At 47.6% G+C, this 27,689-nt stretch overlaps 1 protein-coding gene across 1 annotated transcript; it reads right to left on the bottom strand.

Annotated features, from left to right (window-relative positions):
* On the bottom strand, window positions 1–27,628 carry LOC130108462 (proto-oncogene tyrosine-protein kinase Src-like). Its single transcript, XM_056275395.1, has 11 exons — window positions 27,355–27,628; window positions 23,711–23,810; window positions 18,456–18,554; window positions 17,672–17,775; window positions 12,142–12,291; window positions 10,722–10,877; window positions 6,067–6,246; window positions 5,672–5,748; window positions 3,165–3,318; window positions 2,183–2,314; window positions 1–424 (listed from the first exon to the last, which is right to left on the bottom strand). The coding sequence occupies exons 1-11, from the start codon at window positions 27,626–27,628 to the stop codon at window positions 216–218; spliced, it is 1,635 nt and encodes a 544-aa protein (XP_056131370.1). The 3' UTR covers window positions 1–215.
* Between the last annotated feature and the right edge of the window lie 61 nt (window positions 27,629–27,689).

Below are 27,689 nucleotides of genomic sequence, written 5' to 3'. Positions count from 1 at the left end.
GAGGTCTTCCATGTTTTTTTTTTTTCTTTAATGGCACTGAAGAACTTAAGTCGGACTTTCACAGGAGATCTTATTAAGGTGTCCTTCCAGATGGGACGTCGTTGCCTCTCGTCCAGGGTCCTCCCGCGGACGCTCCTTCCAGGTTGGTAGTGCAGATTCTTTCTGTGGTCTGGAGGCCTCTCGCCTGCCAGGCTCAGGGTCGGGTGAAGGGGTCTCTATAGGTTCTCCCCGGGCTGGTACTGGGGTTCAGTGGAGGTGAAGTAGTCCTCCAGGAAGCCCTGCAGGTACTCGAAGGTGGGTCTCTCCTCAGCGTCCTTCCTCCAGCAGGAGAGCATGAGCTCGTGCATGGAGCTCGGGCACTCTGCCGGGCACGGCATCCGGTAGCCGCGCTCCACCTGGTCCAGTACCTCACGGTTCACCATGCCTGGCAAATATAACAGGGGAAAAAACGGGGGAGAGAGAGAGAGAGAGAGCATACAAATATGTAGTTACCTCATAAAGGAGCAAAGTCTTCAGCCAACTTATCCCCCGTCCTCTGCTAAAGAAGGACCAGGCTTTCTTAACTGGGGAAAAAACTACAAGTCTAATTAATGTGACATTAAGATTAACAGCAACAGAGCAACAAGTCTTTTTTTCTTTTCTTTTTTTGAATTTCCCCCCTTTTTCTCCCCAACTGTATCCGGCCAATTAACCCACTCTTCCGAGCTGTACCAGTCACTGCTCCACCTCCTCTGCCGATCCCGGGAGGGCTGCAGACTACCACGTGCCTCCTCTGATACATGTTGAGTTGCCAGCTGCTTCTTTTCACCTGACAGTGAGGAGTTTCACCAGGGGGACGTAGCGCATGGGAGGATCACGCTATTCCCCCCAGTTGCCCCTCCCCCTGAACAGGCGCCCTGACCAACCAGAGGTGGCACTAGTGCAGCGACCAGGACACATACCTGGCTTCCCACCCGCAGACACGGCCAATTGTGTCTGTAGGGACACCCGACCAAGCTGGAGGCAACATAGGGACTTGAACCAGCGTTCCCCGTGTTGGTAGGCAACGGAATAGGCCGCTACACCACCCGGATGCCCCCACAAGTTATTTTTAATGAAAGTTGGAAACATGAAGCTACGAACGTATGTCCGACATGGCGCGCTGTACAAACGAAAGCCGACCTCAACTTTTTTTTTGCTCCAATGATGCAGCGAAGCGCCAACCAATAGTAATTTATAGTCGTTTCCCCATTTATACTCCCTCTTTCCTCTCTCCAGGAAGTTCCCAGTTGCACCTAAATGGAGGAAAAGCTCCTTCTTACTGCGCCGGCATGTTTCCAATGCATTTAAATTACAGCGGTCGCAAAGAGCGCACTTAACTCGCAATCCATATTTTATAAAATGCACCTAAATAAAATGCATTTAAATTTATAGGCCAACGATCCCTCCAAATGCAAAAACACAGCTTGAGGAAACCGGATAATATGGGAACATAGTGTGATAAATTATACTAACTAGGCTATTCGCAATTGCAATGGGCTATGAATTTCTTTTTTTGAATAAGCCATTTTTTTGCAAAAAAAATAGAAAAATAACTGCTTGTGTTTGCCGTGCTGGTTAATATAAAAAATATGAAAATCAGAACTGAATTTTACCCAATATATATATATATACATATATATCACAATATTTGCATACATGTGCAAAAATGCCATGTTTAAGGGTCCACCCGAGGTTCATCTCATTGAACCGTTTGGTAAAAAACAAAACCAGTTTTCAATTAGTCAAACAATACGACCACAAATATTTCAGGCCTCATTTTGTGAGAAAGTTAGAAACAAAGCAGACTCTCATTATTTTTAATTTAGACAACAAAATTGTGTATCATGACATGATAATATCCAAATATCTTCATGATAAAATACCACTGAAAGATGACAGACAATAATATTAAACTATTGCCCAGGGGATTTTTGCTGTTTTTTGACAGAAATAATGTATTTTACTGTGGCCAACATGTAAAGGTAGATATTCTATATCAACAGATTCATTCAACAGAATAAATATTTTTCGAAATAAGCACGTTGTCCAGACAAATGACGGCACGGCGCCAAACCAAAAACGGTTCGTTATGGAAGACATTTTAATGGATTTGTCAAGGGATGCATTATTTAGCTGGTAGATGGACACGGGGTGGATTTACCTGGATAAGGGACTCTGCCTTTAGTGGCCAGCTCTGTGAGCAGCACGCCAAATGACCACACGTCCGATTTGATGGTGAAACGTCCATATAACGCGGCCTCTGGCGCCGTCCACTTGATGGGGAATTTGGCTCCTGAAGCACCGAGACAATTTAAAATAGAGTCAGCTCCATCTTACATGCAGTATTTCACCAAATAATAATAACAAATCGTTCTGATGTACCATCCATGCACATGTCAGTTATAATTCCCACACTTATCAGTGCTGCTGTTAGCAGTTTTACCTTCTTTTCACTGCAAAAAATATAACTGTACCGAGGTAATTTATCTTGTTTTAAGTCACATAATGCTTATTTAAAGATATTGCTAGGTAAATGTTCTTCCCCTGCTGGCAGATGTTATTGCTTGTTTTAAGAAAGTGATTACACAACTTGTTACAAGGAGTTTTCACTAATCAGCAAAAGAAGTCTGACAGGAAACTTAATATGAGAGTCTTTTCAGAGTAAATGTCTTGAAAGAAGAGCACTTTCTCGAAGCAAGCAATATTATCTGCCAGTGGGGAAAGAATGTTTTACGAGAAATATCTTGAAATAAACGTGTGACGACGGAAACTGGAGCACCCGGAGAAAACCCACCGCAAACACGGCGAGAACATGCACACTCCACACAGAGGACGACCTGGGATGACCCCCCCCACCCCGAGGTTGGACAACCCCAGGTTTCGAACCCAGGACCTTCTTGTTGCGAGGCGACAGCGCTAACCACTGGGCCACCTTGCCGCCCAAAAATGAACGCTTCATGAATTTGAGTGTCATCCTTTTACTTTTTTTTAAATCATTTTTCTCCAACCTTTGCACGGCATCATCCTTTGTGCGGTGTGTAAAGCCGGTTCACGAACACCGTTTCCCCACTTATAAATGTTATCTTGGACGCCTGCGCCTCAACCCCGGAGATGATGGCTGGGCAGGTGAATGTGCGCCTTACCCTGTCTGGCCGTGTACTCGTTGTCCTCGATGAGTCTGGCCAGGCCGAAGTCGGCCACCTTACACACCAGGTTGTCTCCCACCAGGATATTGGCGGCCCGCAGGTCCCGGTGCACGTAATTCATCCGCTCCACGTACGCCATGCCCGCCGCAATCTGGAGGGGATGGAGAGAGGAGGGAATATTTTTTACATTTCAAAGCATTTATCCATCCATCCGTTATCCAAACCGCTTATCCTGCCCTCAGGGTCGCGGGGGATGCTGGAGCCTATCCCAGCAGTCATTGGGCGGCAGGCGGGGAGACACCCTGGACAGGCCGCCAGGCCATCACATGGCCCACACACACACACACCTAGGGACAATTTAGTACGGCTGATCCACCTGACCTACATGTCTTTGGACTGTGGGAGGAAACCGGAGCACCCGGAGGAAACCCACGCAGACACAGGGAGAACATGCAAACTCCACACAGAGGACGACCCGGGACGACCCCCAAGGTTGGACTACCCCGGGGCTCGAACCCAGGACCTTTTTTGCTGTGAGGTGACCGTGCTAACCACTGTGCCGCACGCCCCACATCTATCACGCCCACAGCATTTATCCGGTTGAATAAAAACGAGTGAATAAGCTATGTAATAAGGATATATGATATGCATAGTAAAGAGATGGGAAAAGACAGGACCAGAGAGAACCTTTAAAGTAAGCTTAAATTTAAAGTACTCCGACATTGCCAGTAACAAGTAACCCGTAGACTATCTTACATCGCTTTGAATAAAAAACATTTGTGCTGTAAACGTAATGCTATACGTCATTAAAAAAGAAAGAAAATACTTTAGTAATTTGCTTTATGCAAGTTTTTTTTTTTTGTGTTGAATTTTACCCCTTTTTCTCCCCGATTGTATCTGGCCAATTACCCCACTGATGTCCGAGCACTACTTGATGATACATCTGAAAAATGTTGCGTGTCCTACTAGATCCCTCATGATCATGTTTACCATCATATGTGAAGGATGCCGTGTGAGTGGTGAGTATTCAGTAAAGAGGAAAAAGAAGAAGGAAGAAACCGTCTTCCTAAAAACAAACAAGATAGCAATATTATTTTGGGTTAAGTCAGAGGAATAAGAACCAGGAAGACATGGCTGTGAGTCAGGAGAGAGAAGGCGGTGTAAAGTGTTAATGTAATGGAAGTGGAATGTTTTTTGTTTTGTTTGTTTCTTGCCGACTGGTTGTTTATCGAACATGTGAAAGAGGGGGACCGGTGGCGACTGTAAATCCATCCATTATCCAAGCCCCTAATCCGAATTCGGGTCGCGGGATGCTGGAGCCTATGCCAGCAGTCATTGGGTGGCAGGCGGGGGGACACCCTGGACAGGCCGCCAGTCCATCACAGGGCCAACACACACACACTCACACCTAGAGACAATTTAGTATGACCGATTCACAGACTCCACACAGAGGACAACCCAGGACGACCCCCAAGGTTGGACAACCCCGGGTTCGAACCCAGGACCTTCTTGCTGTGAGGCGGCTGTCAATGTATAACAAAAACCCCGTGCTCTTGTCATCCCACAGATCATCCGAAGGACAGAGTTATTGTTAGCGGTTCTTGATAATCAATAAAAATTGCCTTTGCAGGTGGAGAACCTGAGCTCCACTTGCAGATTATCTCTGTCTAGGCCACATTGGCATGCAAATTCCCTGTGTTGTATGCCAAGCCTGCAAACAGCACAAAAAAAAGTGTTAACGAAAGCGATGACATTAAGCATGAGGCGGGGGAGTTTAATGAGGGGGGCAGGAATTGAGGTGAGCAACAAAAAAGGGGAAAGAAGGGAGGAAAGGTACAAAAGGCAAAGTAAATCTGTTCATAAAATGATTAACAAGGTTACTAAGTGAAAATCCATCCATCCATTAGCCGAACCGCTTATCCTGCTTTCAGGGTCGCGGGGATGCTGTAGCCTATCCCAGCAGTCATTGGGCAGCAGGCGGGGAGACCCCCAGGACAGGCCGCCAGGCCATCACACAAGGCCGACATACACACATACACATTCATACCTAGGGGCAATTTAGTTTGTCCGATTCACCTGACCTGCATGTCTTTGGACTGTGACCAGAGCACCTGGAGGAAACCCACGCAGACATGGGGAGAACATGCAAACTCCACACAGAGGACAAGCTGGGATGACGACGACGACGACCCCCCCCCCCCCAAGGTTGGACTACCCCGGGGCTGGAACCCCAGGACCTTCTTGCTGTAAGGCAACCGTGCTAACCACTGCGCCACCCCAAAGTGAAAATAATTCTGATAAATATGAAGATAAACTTGAAAATGAATAATAAAGTGCAGCGACGCGACATTTAAGCCTTCATCAGTATCTATTCAGTTTATGAAATGCACTTAATCCAAGTGGCCTCGGACTCTGAAGACGCCTTGTTGGTAGATGCAGGCGGTGCTTTATATTACATTCAGTCTCAAACACACCAAACCCAAGAACAATTTGAGTAACTTTACCTGAGAGGCCATGTCTACTAGCTGAGGCAGACGGAGCATCTTCCCCGTCTCTCCTTTAAGGAAGTCCAGTAAGCTACCTATCGGCAAGAAAAAGGGAAAAAGAAAACTTCAGAAATACAACTGCTGCTAACGCGGCGTGGAAAACCAGCATACAAAAGATAAATTTCATTCTCTTCTAAGATTTTCAACCACGTAGTCCTCTGCGTTATGGTTGATACCGCAGGTGCTTTAATTTAGAAAAGGGACACTTCCGTCACAAGCTTTTTGCAGTTGTAATATCAGCAGCGCTTAGTGAAGTAGTCCAAGAAGTGTGTCTGAATATTAGGAAGCACACGTTATGAATACTGCCTGTGTGTTGTATCCTGTGTGTGTGTTTGTATATATAAGGGTGTTACCGTGGCTCATATACTCTGTAACAATGTAGATGGGTTCTTCCGACACTACGGCGTATAGCTGGACCAGCTTCTCGTGCCTCAGTTTCTTCATAACCTGGGCTTCCTGGAGGAAGGCCTCAGGAGACATAGTGCCGGGCTTTAGGGTCTTAATGGCCACCTGCGTTGTACCGTTCCACGTACCTGCAGGAATACATACAGGAATGCACGTTAGTTAATTTCTCCAGTTAGTTCTATCATCAAATAGATATGATAGATAGATGAGCCGATTCAACTTTTTTTGAATTTTTTACCTGGATTATTGAGCATGCATAAAGACATGTAAGAATTGTAAGACTTCAGTTCACTGAAGCACACACCTGCGCTGTACTTGGTTCCCTTTACGCCCAAGAGAAAAAGTTGACCTCCCAAATTGTCATTGTATAATTCGCACTCTGTGCATGAGGATCGCCGCAATTGGGATAAATGGTTGGATCCTCTGTTATTTGTGTGGGAGGTGCCCAAGGTCACGGGGTTTTCCCCCCTTTGAGTTACTGTTTGGCAGAATGCTGAGAGGAGTGTTGGATCTGATTAAAGAAAGCTGGGAGAGTGGTCCAAGTGCCAGTAAAAACTAAGAACAGTATGTTCTGGACCTGAGAGCAAAACGCCATACACTTCGGCATTTGTCATGGAAGAATTTGCTCCAGGCCCAGGAACGTCAACAGCGCCTGTATAACAGAGGAGCAGGACTGCATCAATCTGCACCAGGAGAGAAAGTCCTGACATTACTTCCAACATCCAGTTCCAAATTACTCGTCAGGTGGCAACAACCCTTTGTGGTCACACGACGAGTGGGGGATGTCGACTATGAGGTCGTGTGTAATGACGGGAGGTGCAACACAGATTTACCACCTCAACCACCTAAAAACATGGAGAGAGGTGGTCCCGGTTTCTTTTGCCATGGTGGTATCAGATACAGATGAGTTGGGGCTGGAGGTACGAGAACCATCTCTCGCCCCACCAGACAGTCAAGGTTGCCGTGTTGCAACAGTATTTTGCTGATGTGTTTTCCCCCATGTCAGGACAACGTAAACCTCATTTAGCGCTGCATAGCAACATTTCCAGGTGTGACTGTGCACTCGCATCCATATCGGCTGCCTTAACACAAAAAGAAAACTGTTCAGGCAGAAGTCAAGGCCATGCTAGAAATGGCAGTAATAGAGGAGTCTATCAGTGTTTGGTGTAACCCCATCGTCTTTGTGCTTAAGTCCAATGGGTCTATACAATTCTGTGTAGTTTGATGCCTATCCATTGCTGTGAGTCAACGAACTCCTGGACTGGCTCAGCTCACTTTTTTACGACACTTGATTTAACCAAAGGCAACCGGCAGATTCCCCTTTGTTCATATTCTAAGGAAAAAACAGCTTTCTCTGTGCTGGATGGTTTGTACCAGTTCATGACACTTCCATTCAGGCTGGTCGGAGCTCCAGCCATATTTCAGTGCCTCATGGACTGGTGCTGCAGACACACGCTGTGTATGCTGCTGCCTGCTCGGATGATGTGATCATCCCCAGGAGCAGCTGGGACCATCAAATGCGACAGGTGGCAGCGATGCTCGACTCCTTGAAGCAGGTGGGGCTCACGGCCAACCCGAATTAGTGTGCGGTCAGGCAGCAGGAGGTACTATATCTGGGGTACCACTTAGGCAGTGGGCTGGTTCAGTCCCAGATAGATAAAACCGCTGTGATTGCAGCCAGCTTAAGATGAAAAAGCAGGTGAGGTCATTCCTGGGACTGGCAGGCTACTACAGGTGGTTCATCCCTGCCTTTGCGGAGCTGACTAGTCCCCTGACCGGCCTCACCCTAAAGGCTGCCTCAGATCTGGTCCAGTGGATGGAGCAGTGTCAGGTGGTGTTTGAGAGGGTTAAACAAGGCCTCTGTGGGGAGCCACTGCTTCACACTCCTAGCTTCTCTCTCCCTTACATCTTGCAGACTGACACGTCGGACAGAGGGCTGGGAGCCGTTTTGTCCCAGGAGGTGGAGGGAATCAATTATCCGGTGCTGTAGATTAGTCTCTCTCTGGCAGAGAGAGAGAGAGGCAAAGTTTATCGTCATAGAGAAGGAGTGCCGGGCCATCAGATGGATGGTTGGCGCCCTCCACTTCTACCTTCTGAGGGGCTCATTCACCCTCTGTTTAGACCATGCCCCGCTCCATTGGCCCCACCGCATGAAGGATGCCAATGTACTGATCACCTGTTGGTAACTGGTGTTACAGCCATTTAAGTCCAAGGTGGTCCATAGGCCGGGGGCACAGATAGTCGTGGCCGATTTCCTCTCTTGCTCGCGGGGTTAGCTGTCAGCCAGATGTTGCCTCAGCCTGCGTCGAGTAGTGGGGGTATGTGGTAGTGTGGTGTGGTTTAGCCTTGGCTGTAAGTGAAGAGAGGGCGGGGGCGTGGGTCGTGGGGGAGCAGATGCGATAGCGAGGTTGATGAGTGAACCCTCAGGTGTGTCGTTCTAACAACCTGTGCTTTATATACTGCAGTGAAGCTGGGTCTTGGACTGACACTGACAGACACAAACACAGGGTAACATAAGAAAGGACAGATGAGGAACGGAGAATGAGCCAGACAAAAGAGGCTCCGGTGCCACTGAGCACTGACCTGTGCAGCGTGTGGATGGATAGACTGTTGACTAAAGCTTGTAAATAAAAACCCTGTGTTACGCCAACCCGTGTCCATCCTCCATCTTAGAACCCTTCTGTGGCACAAGCCTTGCCACACCGTGGTTCAATAACTTAACATAAAGCTGAACACAGCCAAACTCAGTTTTTATTACTACTCTTAACATTAAGAATATTAGTCAGGTATTCCAGACATTGAATCAAGGAGTTTTTAGACCTGGTACAACCTGTGAACCTAACCAACTACATGGCAGAATAGAAAACCAAGAGTACTGTTGGTACACGAAGACCTGATTGAGAAAGCACCAGCAACAAATGTACTTGCTGCACAGACTTCAGGCTATTTGGGATGGTGCAAAGAGCAATGTTACTCATCTGCCCTGCTACCATTGACAGCATCATCCGCCATCGGAATTCCAACTAGTTTGGTAATTTCAAAGGTCATCCTGAGGTCCCATCTAACCTGGCTGGTGAAAAAAAGCCATCTATACAGACTATTTTCTTACAGACAGTCATTAAAACAGGCTAGGAAAATAATTTCAGAACCTTACCATTTACTCTAGTCACAGCTTGACCTGTTCCCTTCAGATAGACTTTAATGAAACCATTATAAAAATCCTTTGTACGCAGTCAGTCAAACTCTAAACCGTGGAAGATAGAAGACAACCGACTGTGTGGCACTTACAATGGTAAGCACACTTTATACTGTATAGTTTTGTGTTGTTTTTGTCTGATTTCTTCACTGTGTACCAGCCATGCATGTCTAAGCCAAATTTCACCTTGGGGAACATTAAGTTTATTTTGATCTTGATTTTCAACAGGAGGAACTTCTCAGCAGATTTTCTATCTATATACTTGTTAGATAATGCCTCCCACATCCGTAGACCTCTACAAGACTCTTTATTTGCCATCTGCATGCTGTATAGGAGGCATAATCTTTCTTATGCCATCTTTGACCAAGATATTCAAATTTTGCAATATCAACGTTACATCTTGGTTGTTTCACATGAACAACATGCCAGGAAGACCTCTTTCCCTGTGTAAATTTAGGGTGTGATGGCATTGGATGCCTTTGGGGCAGTGAGAGGCACCTTTTTCCTAAATGTTGTCAATGGATTCAAAGTGTATTTGTTCTCCGTTTGGCCACCCTGGGTACCTCACATTTTTGGAGAAACGCCCTGAATGCCTGAAATGGAAAAGTTAAACTTCGAGCAGAAAACGTCCTCCATCACCGTTCAGTCAGAAGTGTAGGGGCGGGTCTTCTCAAATGAATCGTTTACAACAAAGATGGAGGAGATAGAGTTTGAAGCTAGTGCTCATTGCCTCTCCATATTTTAGATAAATAAACAGATCAGTAAGGATAAGTTGTATGGGAAGAGTTGTCTAAGTTCTTATCATTAACACCGGCACACAAGTCACTGACAGCAAATTCTGTGGCTGCCTAATAATAACAATAACAATAATAATAACAATAATAATCTTAACATAGCGCCTTTCATACATAAAATGCAGCTCAAAGTACTTTACTTCATAAAGCAGCATATCAAAACAAATCACAAGCAGGAAAAATACAATAAAAAGTAAATTTAAAATTGCTTTAGAATCTAAACAGAGAATAAAAGAATGAAAATAAATGTAAATCAAATAATTTAGGATGAGAAAACAAGCAAAGAAACGTCAAGATGCCTCTCGCTGCCAAAAGCGTGATCAGGCTTGATGGGGAAAAGAAAGCAGTACAGTTTGCCTTGCGTTAAAAGGTATCCAATGTCATCATGGCCTTACTTTTTGAATAAAACAGATCTGGAAATTTTTGGGGCATTTGAAATAGATCTTTCCAGCCCAGACCTTGTATTAGATGGGTATCATACCATAAAATTCATGAAGCGTGACCTACCAAAACACTGACAGCCCTTCAAATCTCCCTGCTCCTTACGGGATCTCCTTACGGGATTAAACAAATTAAAGAAAAGCGACATCAAGGGGCACAGAACGGTCCTTACCCATCCAGACCTCTCCGAAACAGCCCTGTCCCAGTTTGAGGTCCAGGCGTAGGGACTCCCGAGGGATCTCCCAGGCGTCTCGGGCCAGACCCTGAGTCTGGGGCTTCGCCACGGGACACACGTCAGTCAGGGCGTGACACAGTCCATCTGAGTGCTCTGGAGGAGGGGAGGGGGGGTATAAAAATTTATGTATGAGAATAACATTATTGAACAACCTGCATTCTACCCTGAGTGTGGTTTGTGTACCGCCCCAGCACTACCCATATACAATGACACAGACATGAACTTAAGTCTTTATCCTAAACATACAATTTTCATAGTCAAACCTCCACACACTCATTTTATCTATCTATATACACTTGTGAGCCAAAACATTATGAACACTCACAGGTGAACAGAATAACATCATCTGCAAACAAGGCCACTGTGGTAGTGGGGCGTGGTTGCCCTGGCCTCCAAATTCTCCAGATCTCAATTCAATTGAGCATTTGTGAAATGTGCTGGACTGACAAGTCTGATCCACGGGGGCTTCACCTCACAACTTACAGGACTTGAAGGATCTGCTGCTAATTTTTTGGTGCCAGATACCACAGCACATCTTCAGGGGTCTTGTATAGTCCATGCCTCGGCGCGTCGGGGTGTTTTGGCGGCACACAAAGGACCAACAGCATATTAGGCGCGTGGTCATCATATTAGGGAGCATATTAGGCAGGGGAGGCATGGCTCAGGAGGTAGAGTGGGTTGTCTAGTAGGGCTCCTCCAGAAAGCATGTCGAAGTATCCTCGAGCAAGACACTGAGCCCCTAACTGCTCCCGATGAGCAGGTTGGCGCCTTGCATGGCAGCCTCTGCCATCAGTGTATGAATGTGTTTGTGAATGGGTGAATGTAAGTCATACATTGTAAAGCACCTTAGAGTGGTCGGTAGACTAGAAGAGTGCTAAATAAATGCAGTCCGTTTACCTTTTACCATTAATGTTTTGGCTCATGAGTATATATATATATATCTACATATTCTGTCTCTGTCTGCATCTATCTGTAACTTTATCTATCCATATCTATCTGTATCTATCGCTGTATCCACCTATATCTGTATCTACCTGTTCATCTACCCATCAACCTATTTAAGAGTCAAATCAATATCTGTTAGTCCTTATCTGTCCAATATCTACCAATCAATCCATCTCTATCAATCAATCAATCGATCAATCTGTATCCATCCATCCAGCTATCCATCCATCCAAAGATATAGCTATATAATTACAAGTATTGTATTTTTTTCATGTTTTATTGTTCTTGTGTAGGTCATTATAAAATCACATAAAGAATGTAAAATAAGGTTTAACTGAACTATTGATTTATCTCAATAGCGGTGCAAACATGGACATTTCTGTATTGCTGCACCCCGTTGGTGGGTACTCACTGCGGTAGTGGAAGACTAGCTGCTGTAGGCTGGTGAACTGCGTACGGGAAGTGATGTAGAAACCTCCACTGTCCAGCTTCCTGATCTTATAATGCTTCACGTTCAGGCCTCTGGTGTTGTCGTAGTCCAACACCGACAGGCAATACGCCCCTGTGAACACGGAAGATAGAGAAATGAATAGACCGATTAGGACAGCGAGACCGGGGAGCCATCGTCCTGTGTATTCAGTACACAGCGGGGGCTCCACAGCAAACAGTGTGGGTCGGTCCATGTTGGACCCCTTTTTATGGCCGTGAGACCCTTTGCAGCCTCTGAAATCAATTTTGTGATGACGGCTGTCTTTATTGTAGAGTTTCAACTACATGAGTGAGATTCCAAGGCTGTCTTTTGGGTCCAGCAAACAGCCTAAAAAAATTTTTTTTTTTTTTTTAAATTTCCTCCCTTTTCTCCCCAATTGTACTTTTTTGCCAATTACCCCACTCTTCCGAACTATCCCGGTCGCTACTCCACCCCCTCTGCAGACTACCACATGCCCCCTCCGATACAGGTGGAGTCACCAGCCGCTTATTTTCACCTGACAGTGAGGAGTTTCACCAGGGGGACGTAGCACGTGGGAGGATCACGCTATTCTCCCCAGTTCCCCCTCTCCCCCTGAACAGGCGCCCTGACCGACCAGAGGAGACGCTAGGACACATACCCACATCCAGCTTCCCACCCGCAGACACGGCCAATTGGGTCTGTAGGGACGCCTGAACAAGTCAGAGGTAACACGGGGATTCAAACCGGGGATCTCCGTGATGGTAGGCAACAGAATAGACCGCTACACTAACCAGACGCCCAAACAGCAAATTAAAATAGTAATGACGCATAATGACGCATTAACATTATACTGATACAAGTCACATGTTGTACAACAGAACAGCATAGTGACTCATTAAATAAAAACCAGTGGGAAAAAAAAAACCAAGCTATCTGGGTGGTTTTAGGGACATTTGGGGTCTAAAAACTAAAAATAAAAACTTTATGATTTAATTTACAATATCTTATAATATATAATAATATGTAATATATATATAATATAATTTAAAATATTAAAAAAAAGATCATTAAAATTCTCCATGGTTAAAATGGGTCTTTAATTATATTATGATGAACAATACTACTCCTGTAGGGGGGGGGGGGGGGGCTCTTTCAAGCCACTAAGTGGACCTGGTGAAATCTTATTTGCAAATCATTTTTATCATTTGCATAAAAACTGATTGTTTATTCTAATCCCCCCGTAGCACCGGATGAGTGGTGTTCAATGTAAGCAGCATCAGGTTAAGCCGTCAGTCTCCAGTCATGGTACCAAATTAACACTCGGTGTTTGGGGTGCCTCCATAACCGAATGGTTAGAGCGCATACCACATGGTCACACAGCTGCAACTGTCACTGGTTCAAATCCAGCTGACGACCTCTGTTGCAGGTCATACCCCCTCCCCTCCCCCCGCCGCTCCCAAATTCCTGTCTGCCTCCTTTATCACTATCTAATAAAGGTATAAAAAATACCATCCATCCATTATCGAAACTGCTTATCCGGCTCTCAGGGTCACAGGGATGCTGGAGCCAATCCCAGCAGTCATTGGGCGGCAGGCAGGGAGACACCCTGGACAGGCCGCCAGTCCATCACAGGGCCGACACATTCATACCTAGGGGCAATTTAGTACGGCTGATTCACCTGACCTACATGTCTTTGGACTGTGGGAGGAAACCGGAGCCCCCGGAGGAAACCCACACAGACACGGGGAGGACATGCAAACTCCACACAGAGGACGACCCCCAAGGTTGGACAACCCCGGGGTTCGAACCTTCTTGCTGTGAGGCGACTGCACTAACCACTGTGCCACCCATTAATACCAAGAAACAAAAAAAACCCAATAAAATAAAAACACTCAAAAGTGTTTGCATCGAAGTTCGGAGGCATTCCTTGTGGCCTCCCCTAGGCGGTGAGAGCCGCCCACCTGATACTCCAAACTGGCTGGAACAAATCGAAAGCGTTGTTTTCAAGCATCCATCTCAGGTCTTTTAAAGAGAGCAACTGCAATCTCTACCCCCGGAGAAGAGAATGTAAAAGGAAAACCAACACGGTGGACAGACAACAAACATGTACTCCACTCATTTAGCACCACATCGCCGTCCCAGTCACATCTTCTGAGAGACAGGCACAAGAGCGTCTAAAGAACACCTTGGATAGTGGATGTTTTAAACCTCGTTTACAGGCGTGAAGCAGGCCATAACACGTTGTGTGCTTTCCCGACTTTGGGCCGCGAGTCCTGGAAAAAACAAGAACGGTGGCGTTCGGCCTACATATCGAACCACAACGTCATACCGTGTAAGAACTGCAGTCTACCTGCCAACACCTTAAAGTCCTACATTTAACTAACAGAGCGTTACCCAGAGGCCAACACACCCCATGCCCCCAGCTTCTCCCGCTCTGATCCCTCCCCCTTTCAAACACTCCTTCTTTCCCTCCCTCTCGCTCCCCCTCTATGCTACCCTTCCACCCCCGCTGTGTGTGTACGTGCATGTTTGCGTGTGTGCACGAGTTGGAAGGAGATTGATTTAAAGCCGGGGGGGGGGGGAACTCCAGCACCCTCCTAGGTTGACCTAGTTATGGCAGAGTGATTCACCCCTAACCGTTCACCGCCCCCTCTACAATCCACTCCTGCTCGATCGCGTTTCCCCTTCACCACCCGGAACCAGCCCCCTGTGGACCCCTATCTCCAACACAGAGGCGATAGAAACCGACGCAAACCTAGTGAAAAGGGAGACAATACCCATGCCCAAAGTGCAGAGAACAAAGCTTCAGGTTTTTTTTTTTGCACGTTGGCAAATACAAATCTTAATTAGAGTGTTCTGTTTCTTTCAAATCCGGTCCCTAAAGAGCTAGCTACCTTCTTCTGAAGTAGGACCCCGACTGAGTCACATGAATACAAGCTCGCTTTGGGCGACAACAAGACACCGAAAGACTTGAAAGTCGGCGTTTCCTTCGCTGTACAAGATGACAAGCTTGCCAAGGTGTTTTATCTCGTTTTAAGCCCCATAATGCTCATTACAAGATGCTGCTGGTGAATGTTCCTCACCGGGCAGATAATATTGCTTATGTCAAAGAAGTGCCCTTGCACTTCATGACTTATGAGGAATTTCACTACAAGAGGAAAACAAATTTGATTTTTGAGATCGTCTTTTTTTTCTCGAGTAAATGTCTTGAAACAAGTCGCGTTATCATGAAGCAAATACGGTTTTTTTTTAAAAATAAGCAATGATATCTTTCAGTATAGTAAGAAACTGTTACCAGCAACATCTTGAAGTAAACATTATGAGACTTACAAGATAAAATACTCTGATAAACTTTCTTTTTGCAGTGTTAAGATTACACAGAGGTCGATGGAGAACAATACAAAAGTGATATTTGGCCACGTCTTTCTATACAAACTAGTGTTCTTCAGCTGTATTCACAATAATCTGACCTACAATGCGGTGCATGTGCTGCAGCCATATGTGTGACTGCCAGCACTTCTGACTTTAATAGATTCACCTGCTGTTTTACAATGAAGACGGCCGGGGCATGATGGGAATGTGATGCTATGGTTCTCAGCCAAGGGGTTGTGACCCAGCGGGAGGTCGCAGTATGTTTATTCAGGCAGATTAAAGGCAGATTTATCGAATCAGGAATAAAAATAGTGCCTTTTTCTGCCAACATCATTTTGTGTTTTATTCTTTTAAGATTCATATTAGGAAAATAAGGAAACTCTCCATTCTGTTTGTTGGGGTTGTTGCAAATGATATCAAAATGGCACAGTGCTAGAGAGTATGATGCCATTTGGCCACAACTAGATGTAGGATAACTTAACAACACTGGACATTCCCCAATTCTACTTTTTTTTTGGAGTTCCCCTCCATTTTTTCTCCCCAATTGTATCCGACCAATTACCCCACTCTTCCGAGCCGTCCCGGTCGCTGCTCCACCCCCTCTGCCGATCCGGGTAGGGCTGCAGACTACCACATGCCTCCTCCGATACATGTGGAGTCACCAGCCGCTTCTTTTCACCTGACAGAGAGGAGTTTCGCCAGGGGGACGTAGCGCGTGGGAGGATCACGCTATTCCCCCCAGTTCCCCCTTCCCCCCAAACAGGCTCCCCGACCGACCAGAGGAGGCGCTAGTGCAGCGACCAGGCCACATATCCACATCCAGCTTCCCACCCGCAGACACGGCCAATTGTGTCTGTGGGGACGCCCGACCAAGCCGGAGGTAACACGGGGATTCGAACCGCCGATCCCCGTGTTGTAGGCAACGGAATAGACCGCCACTCTATCCAGACGCCCTACAATTCTACTTTTAACAAATGGGTTGGACTGATGTGTAAAGCGGCAACTTATGAATGGATCACATATAAAGTGACGAAGAGTGAAGAGTTATTTAAAGATGACCTGCAGAGTTTTTTGGCCACTAGTAGCCCCGCTGAGCAAACTGGGTTGTGAACAAACCTGGTATGCTTTACATGGGAAAACTTCACAGTTCAGCTTTAAGGAAGTACGGGGGCCGTGTCTTACCCAGACAGGGATCTAATAAATACCGGACACCACTGAGAAACTGGACAATGTGTTTTGTATTCTGGCCTACTCCGATGCAATGCTAGGTGCGTAGGGGCTTTTTTTTTTTTTAAATTTTCGCTTGTTTTTGTCTTGGTCCTGAAGATTTGTGTTGTGTCTGATTCTGTCTCATTACGAATTCTTTACACAGCTCGGCTAGGTTCTGTTTTCTTTCTTTCTTTCTTTTTTTTTGCCAGGCTGGTGTTTTCAATATGGTAATACAACAAGAAGTCAGACAATATATTGCGATGCATTTGTATTGCTGTGGTTGCACCCATCTATCAGAGAAAAAAACATTCATGAAAAAGAAAAGAAGGAATATCTACATGTCACCAAGCTCATTCCCATAAATAGACGCATAATATCAACTAGAGGTGAAGAAAGTGTCCAACAGTCTGTCTGTATTTTTTTTTAATCCCAGTAAAAGAAATCTCTTCATTTTGGAACTGACAGTGTTATGGATAATGTAGGGCAAGATACTGTGATGAGAGACTAGATGTGTTGTGGGATTTTGGTTCATAATATAGTGATTTAACTTAAACGTTGTCATCCCCTGGTCTTAAAGGGTGCACAGCAGTAAAGTGATACAGTTTTCTGAAGTTATTCGTCTGTTTTAGCTGAATGACATGGAACAATGAGTGTCTCCACCTGCATGGTCTTCATGTCCACACTACTAATGGTCATTTCTCAACATTTTCTTGCATGGAAGTATGTTATGAAAGTACCACTAGTCATCCCAGAAATGATTTCACATTATCTATATTGAGGTATTTAGTAAAAAAAAAAAAGCAGTTATGTTTGATTTTGTCAAGACCGCCCAGCTCTAATTTAGGACCACACAGATCGGAGTGCTAGCTAAGGGGCCTTGTTGTCGACTCCGGCATCATTTTCTTCTCACCTTTCGTGGTCTCGCTCTCCCTCACCAGGAAAGTTCCTCGTCTGTTCTGTAGACTCAGTAGGACTCTCTCCGAGTCACGGCGAGTTATCTTCCCAAAATACCACCTGAGAAAGTGGGCCACAGAGAATCAGATCACCGGGAAGCCACCAGCAAACGGCGGGTGGAACCGGCTATGCAAGTAGAGCTACTTTTGGACAGGTACAATACATGTGTCAAAACGGCGTATCTGGAGGAAAAAAAGTGGGCCTATACACTTTTTGTATTGATAATAAAACATTGTACTGCTGGCAGAACCTACCCTGCCATAAGTTAACTATACATCATACTGATCACATATCATCGACGCTAATAATTATTAGCTATTAGCTTCGATGATATGTGATCCTCGATTAGATGATTGGCTAGAGTAAGAGGAAGAAAGAGGATTATTATCCTCTTGCTTTAGAGCAGGGATAGGCAACATGGTCCAGAAAGGTCCGGTGTGGGTGCAGGTCTTTGTTCCAACCAAGGAGTTACACACCTGAGTCTACAAATCGAGGTCCTAAGCAAAGACTATCGGTTGACTAATAGACTCAGGTGTGTAACTGCTTGGTTGGAACAAAGACCTGCACCCACACCGGACCTTTCTGGACCATGTTGCCTATCCCTGCTTTAGAGAATAAAACTACAAGGGTTGTGTTGTGTGGAAAACTGCCGGAGATTTTTTTGGGGCAAGAAAAAAGAACATAAACAACCGAGACTTGTAAGTGATAGGTAGAATGGAGGGAAGGAAAGGGTTATGTACTCTTCTGCTTGGATGGAGTCGGATGGCGCCACGTAGTTGCTTGGTATGTAACCACTCTCTCCTGTCGTCAGAGAGCGAGCCAGCCACCAGTCCCCTTCCCTATATATATATATATATATATATGAGAGAGAGAGAGAGAGAGAGGGAGAGAGAGAGAGAGAGCGAGAGAGAGAAGGGCAAGAAAGAGGAGTGAGCCGGGGGGGGGGAGAGGGAAACAGAGGCAAAGGGAGAGAGTGAGAAAAAGAAGTAAGAGAGGGGGATGGAGAGAGAGAGAGAGAGAGAGAGAGAGGCAGAGAGAGGGCGGTTGAGAAAGATAGAGGGGATAGAGGGAGAAAAAGAGTGAGAGGAGTGTGAAATGAGCAACAGAAAAATTGTGAAAGAGAGCGACCGAAAGGAACGAGACAAGGGTGAGAGAGACAGAAAGAGATTGAGAAAGAGAAGGGGGGAAGAATGAGACAGAGAGGAATGTGGAGAGAGAGAGAGAGAGAGAGAGAGAGAGAGAGAGAGAGAGAGAGAGAGAGAGAGAGAGAGAGAGAGAGAGAGAGAGAGAGAGAGAGAGAGAGAGATGTTAACCTTCATGATGAAAGTGACAGCGGTTACTGGGCAACCGCATCATCTCTAGGTTCACTCAGAGGTCTAGTTATCTCTCCCCGCTTGTGTGAAGAGGTGTTTCAAAGACGCAGAACATTCTAGACACTGTTGTGACTGCGCCGAAGACGAGGTCGGTCACCATGTCCGGAGGCTCATCTAATGTGGCTTATTTACAGCTTACTGGCGATTTCGCCGCAAGGAGCAACAGTGTCCATTGTAAAAAAGAGGAGAGGATGAATTCAACTCAAATGCTTTAGCTTGTCAGACATACACATTCGACAATCTAACCTACACGTGCACAGAGCGAAGCAAAGAGGAGACTCGCAGTGACGGAAACGAAGAGACAGAATAGAGAGAAAAGAAAGACACAGGCAATCTTCCAATCCACAGCCCTGTATTTTACAATTTCCCGTTTAACTCTCGGGTGTTTTCCCGGCGCTCCGTAGCAAGTGCAAAAACCAATAACTCCGCCTTGGGAGGGGGGGAGCCGATCTCCGTTAAGCAAGTTGCGCTACGGGCACCGTTAAGCAAATTTAAGAATCGGTTACGGGACTGTGAACAAAAAGCTTTCCTGAGATTTTTTAACGCATTAAGTATTACTGACCTGAAGCTGTACTTTCTCCTAGGGGAAACCGTGAAGCATGAGAGAAAACGAGAGAGAGAGGGGGAGGGAGAGAGAGAACAGAGACAGCAGACACATCAAAACACAGCAGGGAGACAAAGCGAGGCGAGGCAGCGAGGCTCAGACAGGAGAGAGGAACAGAAAATGCTAAGGGAGCCGCCGATAAACACAATATCATGACTGACATTCCTCACGTCCCCACACCAACGCCGCCGCTGTTCTCTTATTTATATATACATTTCCACGTCCGGCGCTCGAGTGTTACATTTCCGTCTTGTTTGCATCCACCCAATAACGGTGGATATAGAGGAACCCCGATATGGATGGATGGACTGCACTTATATGAGCCATTCAAGTCACTGATTGCTATTGGTGTCAATCACTATCGAGATCAGTTATATCCATCCATCCATTATCCAAACCGCTTATCCTGCTCTCTGGAGCCTATCCCAGCAGTCATTGGGCGGCAGGCGGGGAGACACCCTGGACAGGCCGCCAGTCCATCACAGGGCCCACACATTCATACCTAGGGGCAGTTTAGTACGGCCGAGTCACCTGCCCTACATGTCTTTGGACCGTGGGAGGAAACCGGAGCACCCGGAGGAAACCCACACAGACACGGGGAGAACATGCAAACTCCACACAGAGGACGACCCCGGGGCTCGAACCCAGGACCTTCTTGCTGTGAGGCGACCGCGCTAACCGCAAATAAAAACAAGCCGTTACTTGAAATATTAAGTCAGATTTGACAGCATTCACATTCTGTCTATTTCAAAGTGAGCAGGAGGAGGGTAAGAAAGTCGAATATGTCCCGTTTGCACAGCCTGAACACACGTTCAGAGAAAAAGCATGCAGGACTGAAGGGTGGCGGAGAATAAAACTGATGTATTTATCTGCCAACTCCGGGGAGGCAGCAGAAATTGTGCAACAAAAAGTGTTAATGACTCACTCTAACTAGCTAGTAAAAAGCAATAATTTATAATAATGTGAAGCGAGTCTTTGGTTCTGAACAACACTTGCAACCAAAAGCCCAAATGGTGGATACGATGCAGAGTTTCTCGGCTCGGAGGAGGAAAGTGCGCCAGGCGCATTTGTCCTCCTCACTCCTTCACTCCTGTTGAACGAAGTGAAAAGTCCCCGTGGCTGGTTTCGTCTGGCAGATGTTCGGTTCTCTGGACAGGGATTCGGCGGCGTTCAGCTCAGGTCTGCGATGCAGTCGCAGGTTACACACCAGAGGACACTACCGTCCTTCTGACGGAGGGAAACCTGTACGACAACTGTGCTCAGATGGCCGAATTGGTGGATCTTTTTTTTGGGGGGGGGAATTTCCCCCCCTTTTTTCTCCCCAAATTGTACTTGGCCAATTACCCCACTCTTCTGAGTCGTCCCGGTCGCTGCTCCACCCCCTCTGCCGATCCGAGGAGGGCTGCATACCACCACGTGCCTCCTCCCATACATGTGGAGTCACCAGCCGCTTCTTTTCACCTGACAGTGAGGAGTTTCGCCGGGGGGACGTAGCACGTGGGAGGATCACGCTATCCCCCCCCAGCCCCCCCCAAACAGGCGCCCTGACCGACCAGAGGAGGCGCTAGTGCAGCGACCAGGATACATACCCACATCTGGCTTCCCACCTGCAGACACGGTAGGGACGCCCGACCAAGTCGGAGGTAACACGGGGATTCGAACCTGCGATCCCTGTGCTGGTAGGCAACGGAATAGACCGCTACACCACCCAGACGCCCCACTACCGTCGTTCTGGCGGAGGGAAACCTGTATGAGCGCTGTGCTAAGATGGATGAATTGGGGGATTTAAACATTCAAAGCGTTCCCTCCTCCTGCCCCTGAAGTAATGTGGCGTTGTGCTTTGCATCCAGATCTTTAACATCCTCGGGTCTGTGTCACGACACGTCTCGCATAAAGGGGGAGGGTGGGGGGGGGGGTTGGGAGGGGGCTCAGATGCAAACTGAATCGAACAAAGACTTCTCTGCCTGAAGGGGGATTAGGTAGATGGCGTGGAAATTCCACTTCCCTGATGACGAAGTGCAACAGAGCTTTCAAAAAAAGAAAAGACTAAACTGAAAGGAGAGGAAGAGGTGATGACACCCTGAATGACACGAAACGTCGACTGACTCCTGTTCTTTTCTCATGGGTGGATGGGGGGGGAGCAGACATTGTTATCTGGAAAAGTACCATGGTTACCATCTCCGTCTGTCTGTCTGTCTGTCTGTCTGTCTGTCTGTCTGTCTGTCTGTCTGTCTGTCTGTCTGTCTGTCTGTCTTAACTCTTCATGTGTGCTACATTGTAGCACGAAGTGTTGCTCTGTCTCCACCCGTCTCTGTGGACAGAGCTGACACAGCCTGTCTTCTCTAGGCAGCCAGGTCTGCCTGTGTCGACCAGTCTCTATGGCTCTGTCTCTCTCTCTCTCTCCTGTCTCTCACTCCCTCTCTCTCCGTCTGTCTCGCGCTCTCTCTCTGACTCTCCTGTCTCTTGCTCCCTCTCTCGCACTCTCTCTCTGACTCTCCTGTCTCTTGCTCCCTCTCTCGCACTCTCTCTCTGACTCTCCTGTCTCTTGCTCCCTCTCTCGCACTCTCTCTCTCTCTCTCTCGTCTCTCACTCCCTCTCTCTCTGTCTGTCTCTCTCTCACTCCCTCCCTCCGTCTGTCTCTCTCACTCCCTCTCTCTCTCTCGTCTCTCGCTCCCTCTCTCTCTGTCTCTGTCTCTCACTCCCTCTCTCTCCGTCTGTCTCGCACTCTCTCTCTCTCCTGTCTCTCACTCCCTCTCTCTCTGTCTGTCTCTCACTCCCTCTCTCTCCGTCTGTCTCGCACTCTCTCTCTGACTGTCCTGTCTCTTGCTCCCTCTCTCGCACTCTCTCTCTCTCTCTCGCTCTCCTGTCTCTCGCTCCCTCTCTCTCTGTCTGTCTCTCTCTCACTCCCTTCCTCCCTCTGTCTCTCACTCCCTCTCTCTCTCCTGTCTCTCGCTCCCTCTCTGTCTCCGTCTTGTCTCTCGCTCCCTCAGTGTCTGTCTCTCTCTCCTGTCTCTCGCTCCCTCTCTCTCTGTCTGTCTCTCTCTCACTCCCTCCCTCCGTCTGTCTCTCTCACTCCCTCTCTCTCTCTCCTGTCTCTCTCTGTCTCTGTCCTGTCTCTCACTCCCTCTCTCTCCGTCTGTCTCGCACTCTCTCTCTCCTGTCTCTCACTCCCTCTCTCTCTCCTGTCTCTCACTCCCTCTCTCTCTGTCTGTCTCTCACTCCCTCTCTCTCCGTCTGTCTCGCGCTCTCTCTCTGACTGTCCTGTCTCTTGCTCCCTCTCTCTCTGTCTGTCTCGCACTCTCTCTCTCCTGTCTCTCACTCCCTCTCTCTCTCCTGTCTCTCACTCCCTCTCTCTCTGTCTGTCTCTCACTCCCTCTCTCTCCGTCTGTCTCGCGCTCTCTCTCTGACTGTCCTGTCTCTCACTCCCTCTCTCTCCGTCTGTCTCGCACTCTCTCTCTCCTGTCTCTCACTCCCTCTCTCTCTCCTGTCTCTCACTCCCTCTCTCTCTGTCTGTCTCTCACTCCCTCTCTCTCCGTCTGTCTCGCGCTCTCTCTCTGACTGTCCTGTCTCTTGCTCCCTCTCTCGCACTCTCTCTCTCTCTCTCTCTCTCGCTCCCCTGTCTCTCGCTCCCTCTCCCTCTCTGTCTCTCTCCTGTCTGTCTGTCTCTCTCCTGTCCCTCGCTCCCTCTCTCTCTGTCTGTCTGTCTTTCTCTCTCCTGTCTCTCGCTCCCTCTCCCTCCCTGTCTCTCTCCTGTCTGTCTGTCTGTCTCTCTCCTGTCTGTCTCTCTCTGTGTTTGTGTGCATCAAAACGAGTGTGAGTCAGTGCTGATATGCTTGTATGCGTATCAGCTGCACAAGATCCTGCATTCAGATTTTACTTGGGGGAGCGAGGCGACTGCTCTGAACCCAAACCCTCCACGTGGAACATATGGGGGCGAAGGCGTGCGTGGTTCCGCGGGCTTTCTCGAGCCGCGGCCCTGGAGACACAGACAGACGGACAGGTGCTAGCTAGCTCTTACGTGTTGTTGACAATCTGCAGCTTGTCGCCTTTCTTGAAGGTCAAATCAGACGCCGTCCGTGACTCATAGTCATACAGCGCCACGAACGTAGTGACACCTCCTGTAGGAAGTGGAAACAAGCACGCACACGCACACACACACACACACACACACACACACACACACAATGCACACGCTTAGGGGAACAATGTATTTAAGGCCAACGGTACTTCCCCTTACACCACTATCCCTGTAACATTCTTTACATCGTTGCACTTAAAAAGGGGAAGTCCTTCATAATTAAGCACTCATTTTTCTTTGCATGGTGAGATTACCCCATACTGCAGTCACAGATCCAGTTAGAAACCAGTTAGCCACCGTTTTGTCTGCGTGTCGAACAGCGCGTGTGCCAAAAGCCCTGACGGGGAATATCGACATGTAGACCCGTACCAAAACATCACTGAGGTAACAAAGCCATCGTATCTATGGCTCTCCATTATCTGTGTGTGTGTGTGTGCAGCTGTGTCAGTACCCTGTTAATGAGTCTATCTAAACCTGGGAACTGTCCAGACTGATTAGATGCATGGAAGAACGCCGGTGGTACCGTCCTGTCTGATGCACACCGGTATCTCTGGAAAGCACCACATTACCCCAACCATCTGGCCCGTCTAGACACATTACAGCTTAATGGCTTGAATAAAACTTGTGTGTCATGATAATATGAGCAAGGGGGGGGGCGGGGCGGATGTGCTTTCAAGTGGTCCTTCAGATTGGACGAGAGTGATTCAGTCAGCGTCGATTCTCCTCTCACACACAAACAACCGCAGTTTACTGACAGGAACCTTGTTGTTTTAGATCATTTGTTCAGGCTATAATGCTTCATCCAGGTCGGGGTCAAAAGGGAGCCTGAGTTGATCCCATGGGAGCTGGACACTGTGGACAGGTCGCCAGTCCATCAAGCGGACCGTATACAAAACCCATCACTAAACAGTGACACCTGTATGGGCAGTGTAGCATCTCATTCACGTCACATGTCGGGACTTCAGGAGGAAGCCCATTTGAACACAGATAAAACATACAGAGTCCTTATAGAAGGGCCGGGATGTGAGCCCTGGACCCTCTTGGACAATCCATCCATCCATTATCCAAGCCGCTCATCCTGCTCTCGGGGTCACGGGAATGCTGGAGCCTATCCCATTTCCTCCGGGTGCTCCGGTTTCCTCCCACAGTCCAAAGACATGCAGGTCAGGTGAATCTGCTGTACCAAGTTGTCCCTAGGTGTCCCTAGGTGTGAATGTGTGTGTCGGCCTTGTGTGATGGCCTGGCGGCCTGTCCAGGGTGTCTCCCCGCCTGCCGCCCAATGACTGCTGGGATAGGCTCCTCTTAGACAAGTGGGTTTAAAAATGTTAAGGGGTCCAGGTAGCGTAGCGGTCTATTCCATTGCCTACCAACACGGGGGTCGCCGGTTGGCCGGGCGACCCTACAGACACAATTGGCCGTGTCTGCGGGTGGGAAGCCGGATGTGGGTATGTGTCCTGGTCTCTGCACTAGCGCCTCCTCTAGTCGGTTGGGGGGACTGGGGGGGATAGCGTGATCCTCCCACGTGCTACGTCCCCCTGGTGAAACGCCTCACTGTCAGGTGAAAAGAACCAGCTGGCAACTCCACATGTATGGGAGGAGGCCTGTCAGCAGATCAGCAGAGGGGGTGGAGCAGCAACTGGGACAGCTCGGAAGAGTGGGATGAGTGGCCAGGTACAATTGGGGGGAGAAAAGGGGGGGGGGGAAATCCAGAAAAAACTGTTCAGGGGACCTAATGGGGCCGAATTCATCATGCTTTTATAATTTAAACACTGCCGCCCTTCATCTTTTATTCATCATGTTGTGGAGTTAGAAAACGACGAGACAGGAGACGTGAGAGTAGACGTAGTCGAGGTAGTTTACTAGCTCCAACTTAGCATGTCATACATCACAACGACACTGAACTGACTGTGAACCGGCAGCGGAAGTGCATTATCTGACCCCTCGCCTCTTCCCTTAAAGGTACACCGGCCTCTTAGGTGAATGTCTCTCGATGTATAGACGTGGGTCACCACAATGTCTGTTTTTCCGACGGACCTGAGCCGGCTACACACGACTACATACAAGACTTCTAGAAAATAATTTGGGGACGCTTTTGAAATCTCCCCCGAGACCCACCTGTGGGTCCTGGCCCGCCCTTTGGGAAACAGCGTCTTAGGCAACATTGTCAAGCGCTAAACCACCATGTCAACCTTGTTTCCCGTCAGATCCTGAAAACCCGATTCTGCACCACACAACCCTGCGAAGCGTTGTTCCCACAGACCGACATCGTTTCTAAAGCCCTCTCCGGAAGGGTGCGTGCTTTACCACGCCTCGTGACCAAGGGCACTGCGAGACGCCAGATTATTTTGTCTCTGATCATCTAGAACCCAAATACATGACGCGTACAAGACGGCTTTTGTGTCCCAAATGAGAACTTGTCTGGCGGTGCTTTCTTCTATTTCCATGCAAAAAGGAGAAAATGAAGCCAATTTGTTTTATCGCTCTCACTCCGTGACCAATTCTAAATAGTCGAAAAATTCGTCTCTTAATTAAACATTTTCCACGTCACAGCAAAGTCCCTTATCTGCCCAAGTCATTTCTCCTGACAAACCCCCCCCCCCCAACAGCACTTCTGCAATTCTGCCCATAATCAGTTATATGAATCTTCTCCCCCGAAAAGATGAGGTGGCACTCCAATAAAGAACCAAAAAAAAAATCCCCTTATGACTATATCGTTTCATATTCTTATCAACCGTTGCATGCACAAAAACCTGCTACCGTGTTTTGGCTAGTAGCTATATCGCCAGATTATGCACCGTGAAACTATCCTAAGGATAGTAACTGAGTAGCAAAAGTTTTGCAGTACTGGAAGTACCAGCCGGGGCGACTTAGTCTGTACCAACGGTGCTTCTTATCGGTGCCATGAGGTCACATAAACACACGTTAAGCTATTGAATTATGGACGACGACTGTCTGTACAAAATGTGTTCCTTATCTGTGCAGTCCACAACGTAAAAGTACAACTTGGGTGAACTACCAGTAGACTAATGGACAACGCCTGTGCCCATCTTTCGACAGAAAAACTGCTAAAAGCAAGCGTCAACTACAATCTGCAATGCTTCCAAACTAAGTCACCGCGCATGTTCCAGCACATTACTCAGTAACCTGCTGTTAGGCATATTGTGTCGATATGTGGTTGTAACCAACAATAAAAACACTGGATATGATGGTGTTGTTGATGTTTGGCAATTACCAGCACTGTCCATCCATTTTAAACCATGCCAAAAAAAAAAATATTGTGAAGGGTTAACAAAAATGTGGCTTAGATAACTGGGTTAAAGTGGACTTGTTGATCAGTTGCCCCATAACAGACTGTTGTAAGGCTGAGTCCAGCAATGGTCCCGTAGCCAAATTGTACAAAATGAAGCCTCTCAGTAAGATTATATTATAGCCGATATACGGGGATGGGAAAATCTGCAAAAATAAGGCTCGCATTGTAGGAGAAAGAAAAAAGACTCAAGCACCCGCATACCAGTATCAGTACCGATATCAATAAACTATTATTCCCAGCCTTTATTCTGCCTTCCAGTGCTCATACTACCTACCTGACAGAGGTCCTCTCTGAGGTGAGGTCACCGTGCCTGTGTGGTCTATCCCGCCAAAGAGAGCCAGCTCCGGTGTGTTGGTTGGAGCTTGTTGGTGCTGCCCCTGATGCCCCCGCCTGCCGGTACCCACCGCTGGGCTCCTGTTGGGGGTTTGGGTCTGCTGGGCGGGGCCCAGGTGGTGGAAGTGGCCGCTGTCTGAGCCGGTGCCAATGGTCCCATCCAGGCTCATGGAGCGCTGGCCCGGCTCTTTGGGTTTGCTCTTGCCGGCCCCCATGAGCAGACCTGCGGAAAGAGATGGGCCAGACGGTGAGCAAGGACGCAAAACGCTTAGCAAC

This window comes from Lampris incognitus, chromosome 2 (genome assembly GCF_029633865.1).
Source record: "Lampris incognitus isolate fLamInc1 chromosome 2, fLamInc1.hap2, whole genome shotgun sequence".
Taxonomy (NCBI): domain Eukaryota; kingdom Metazoa; phylum Chordata; class Actinopteri; order Lampriformes; family Lampridae; genus Lampris; species Lampris incognitus.
The sequence above is the reverse complement of the archived record's forward strand: the minus strand, read 5'-3'. Positions and strand labels throughout refer to the sequence as shown.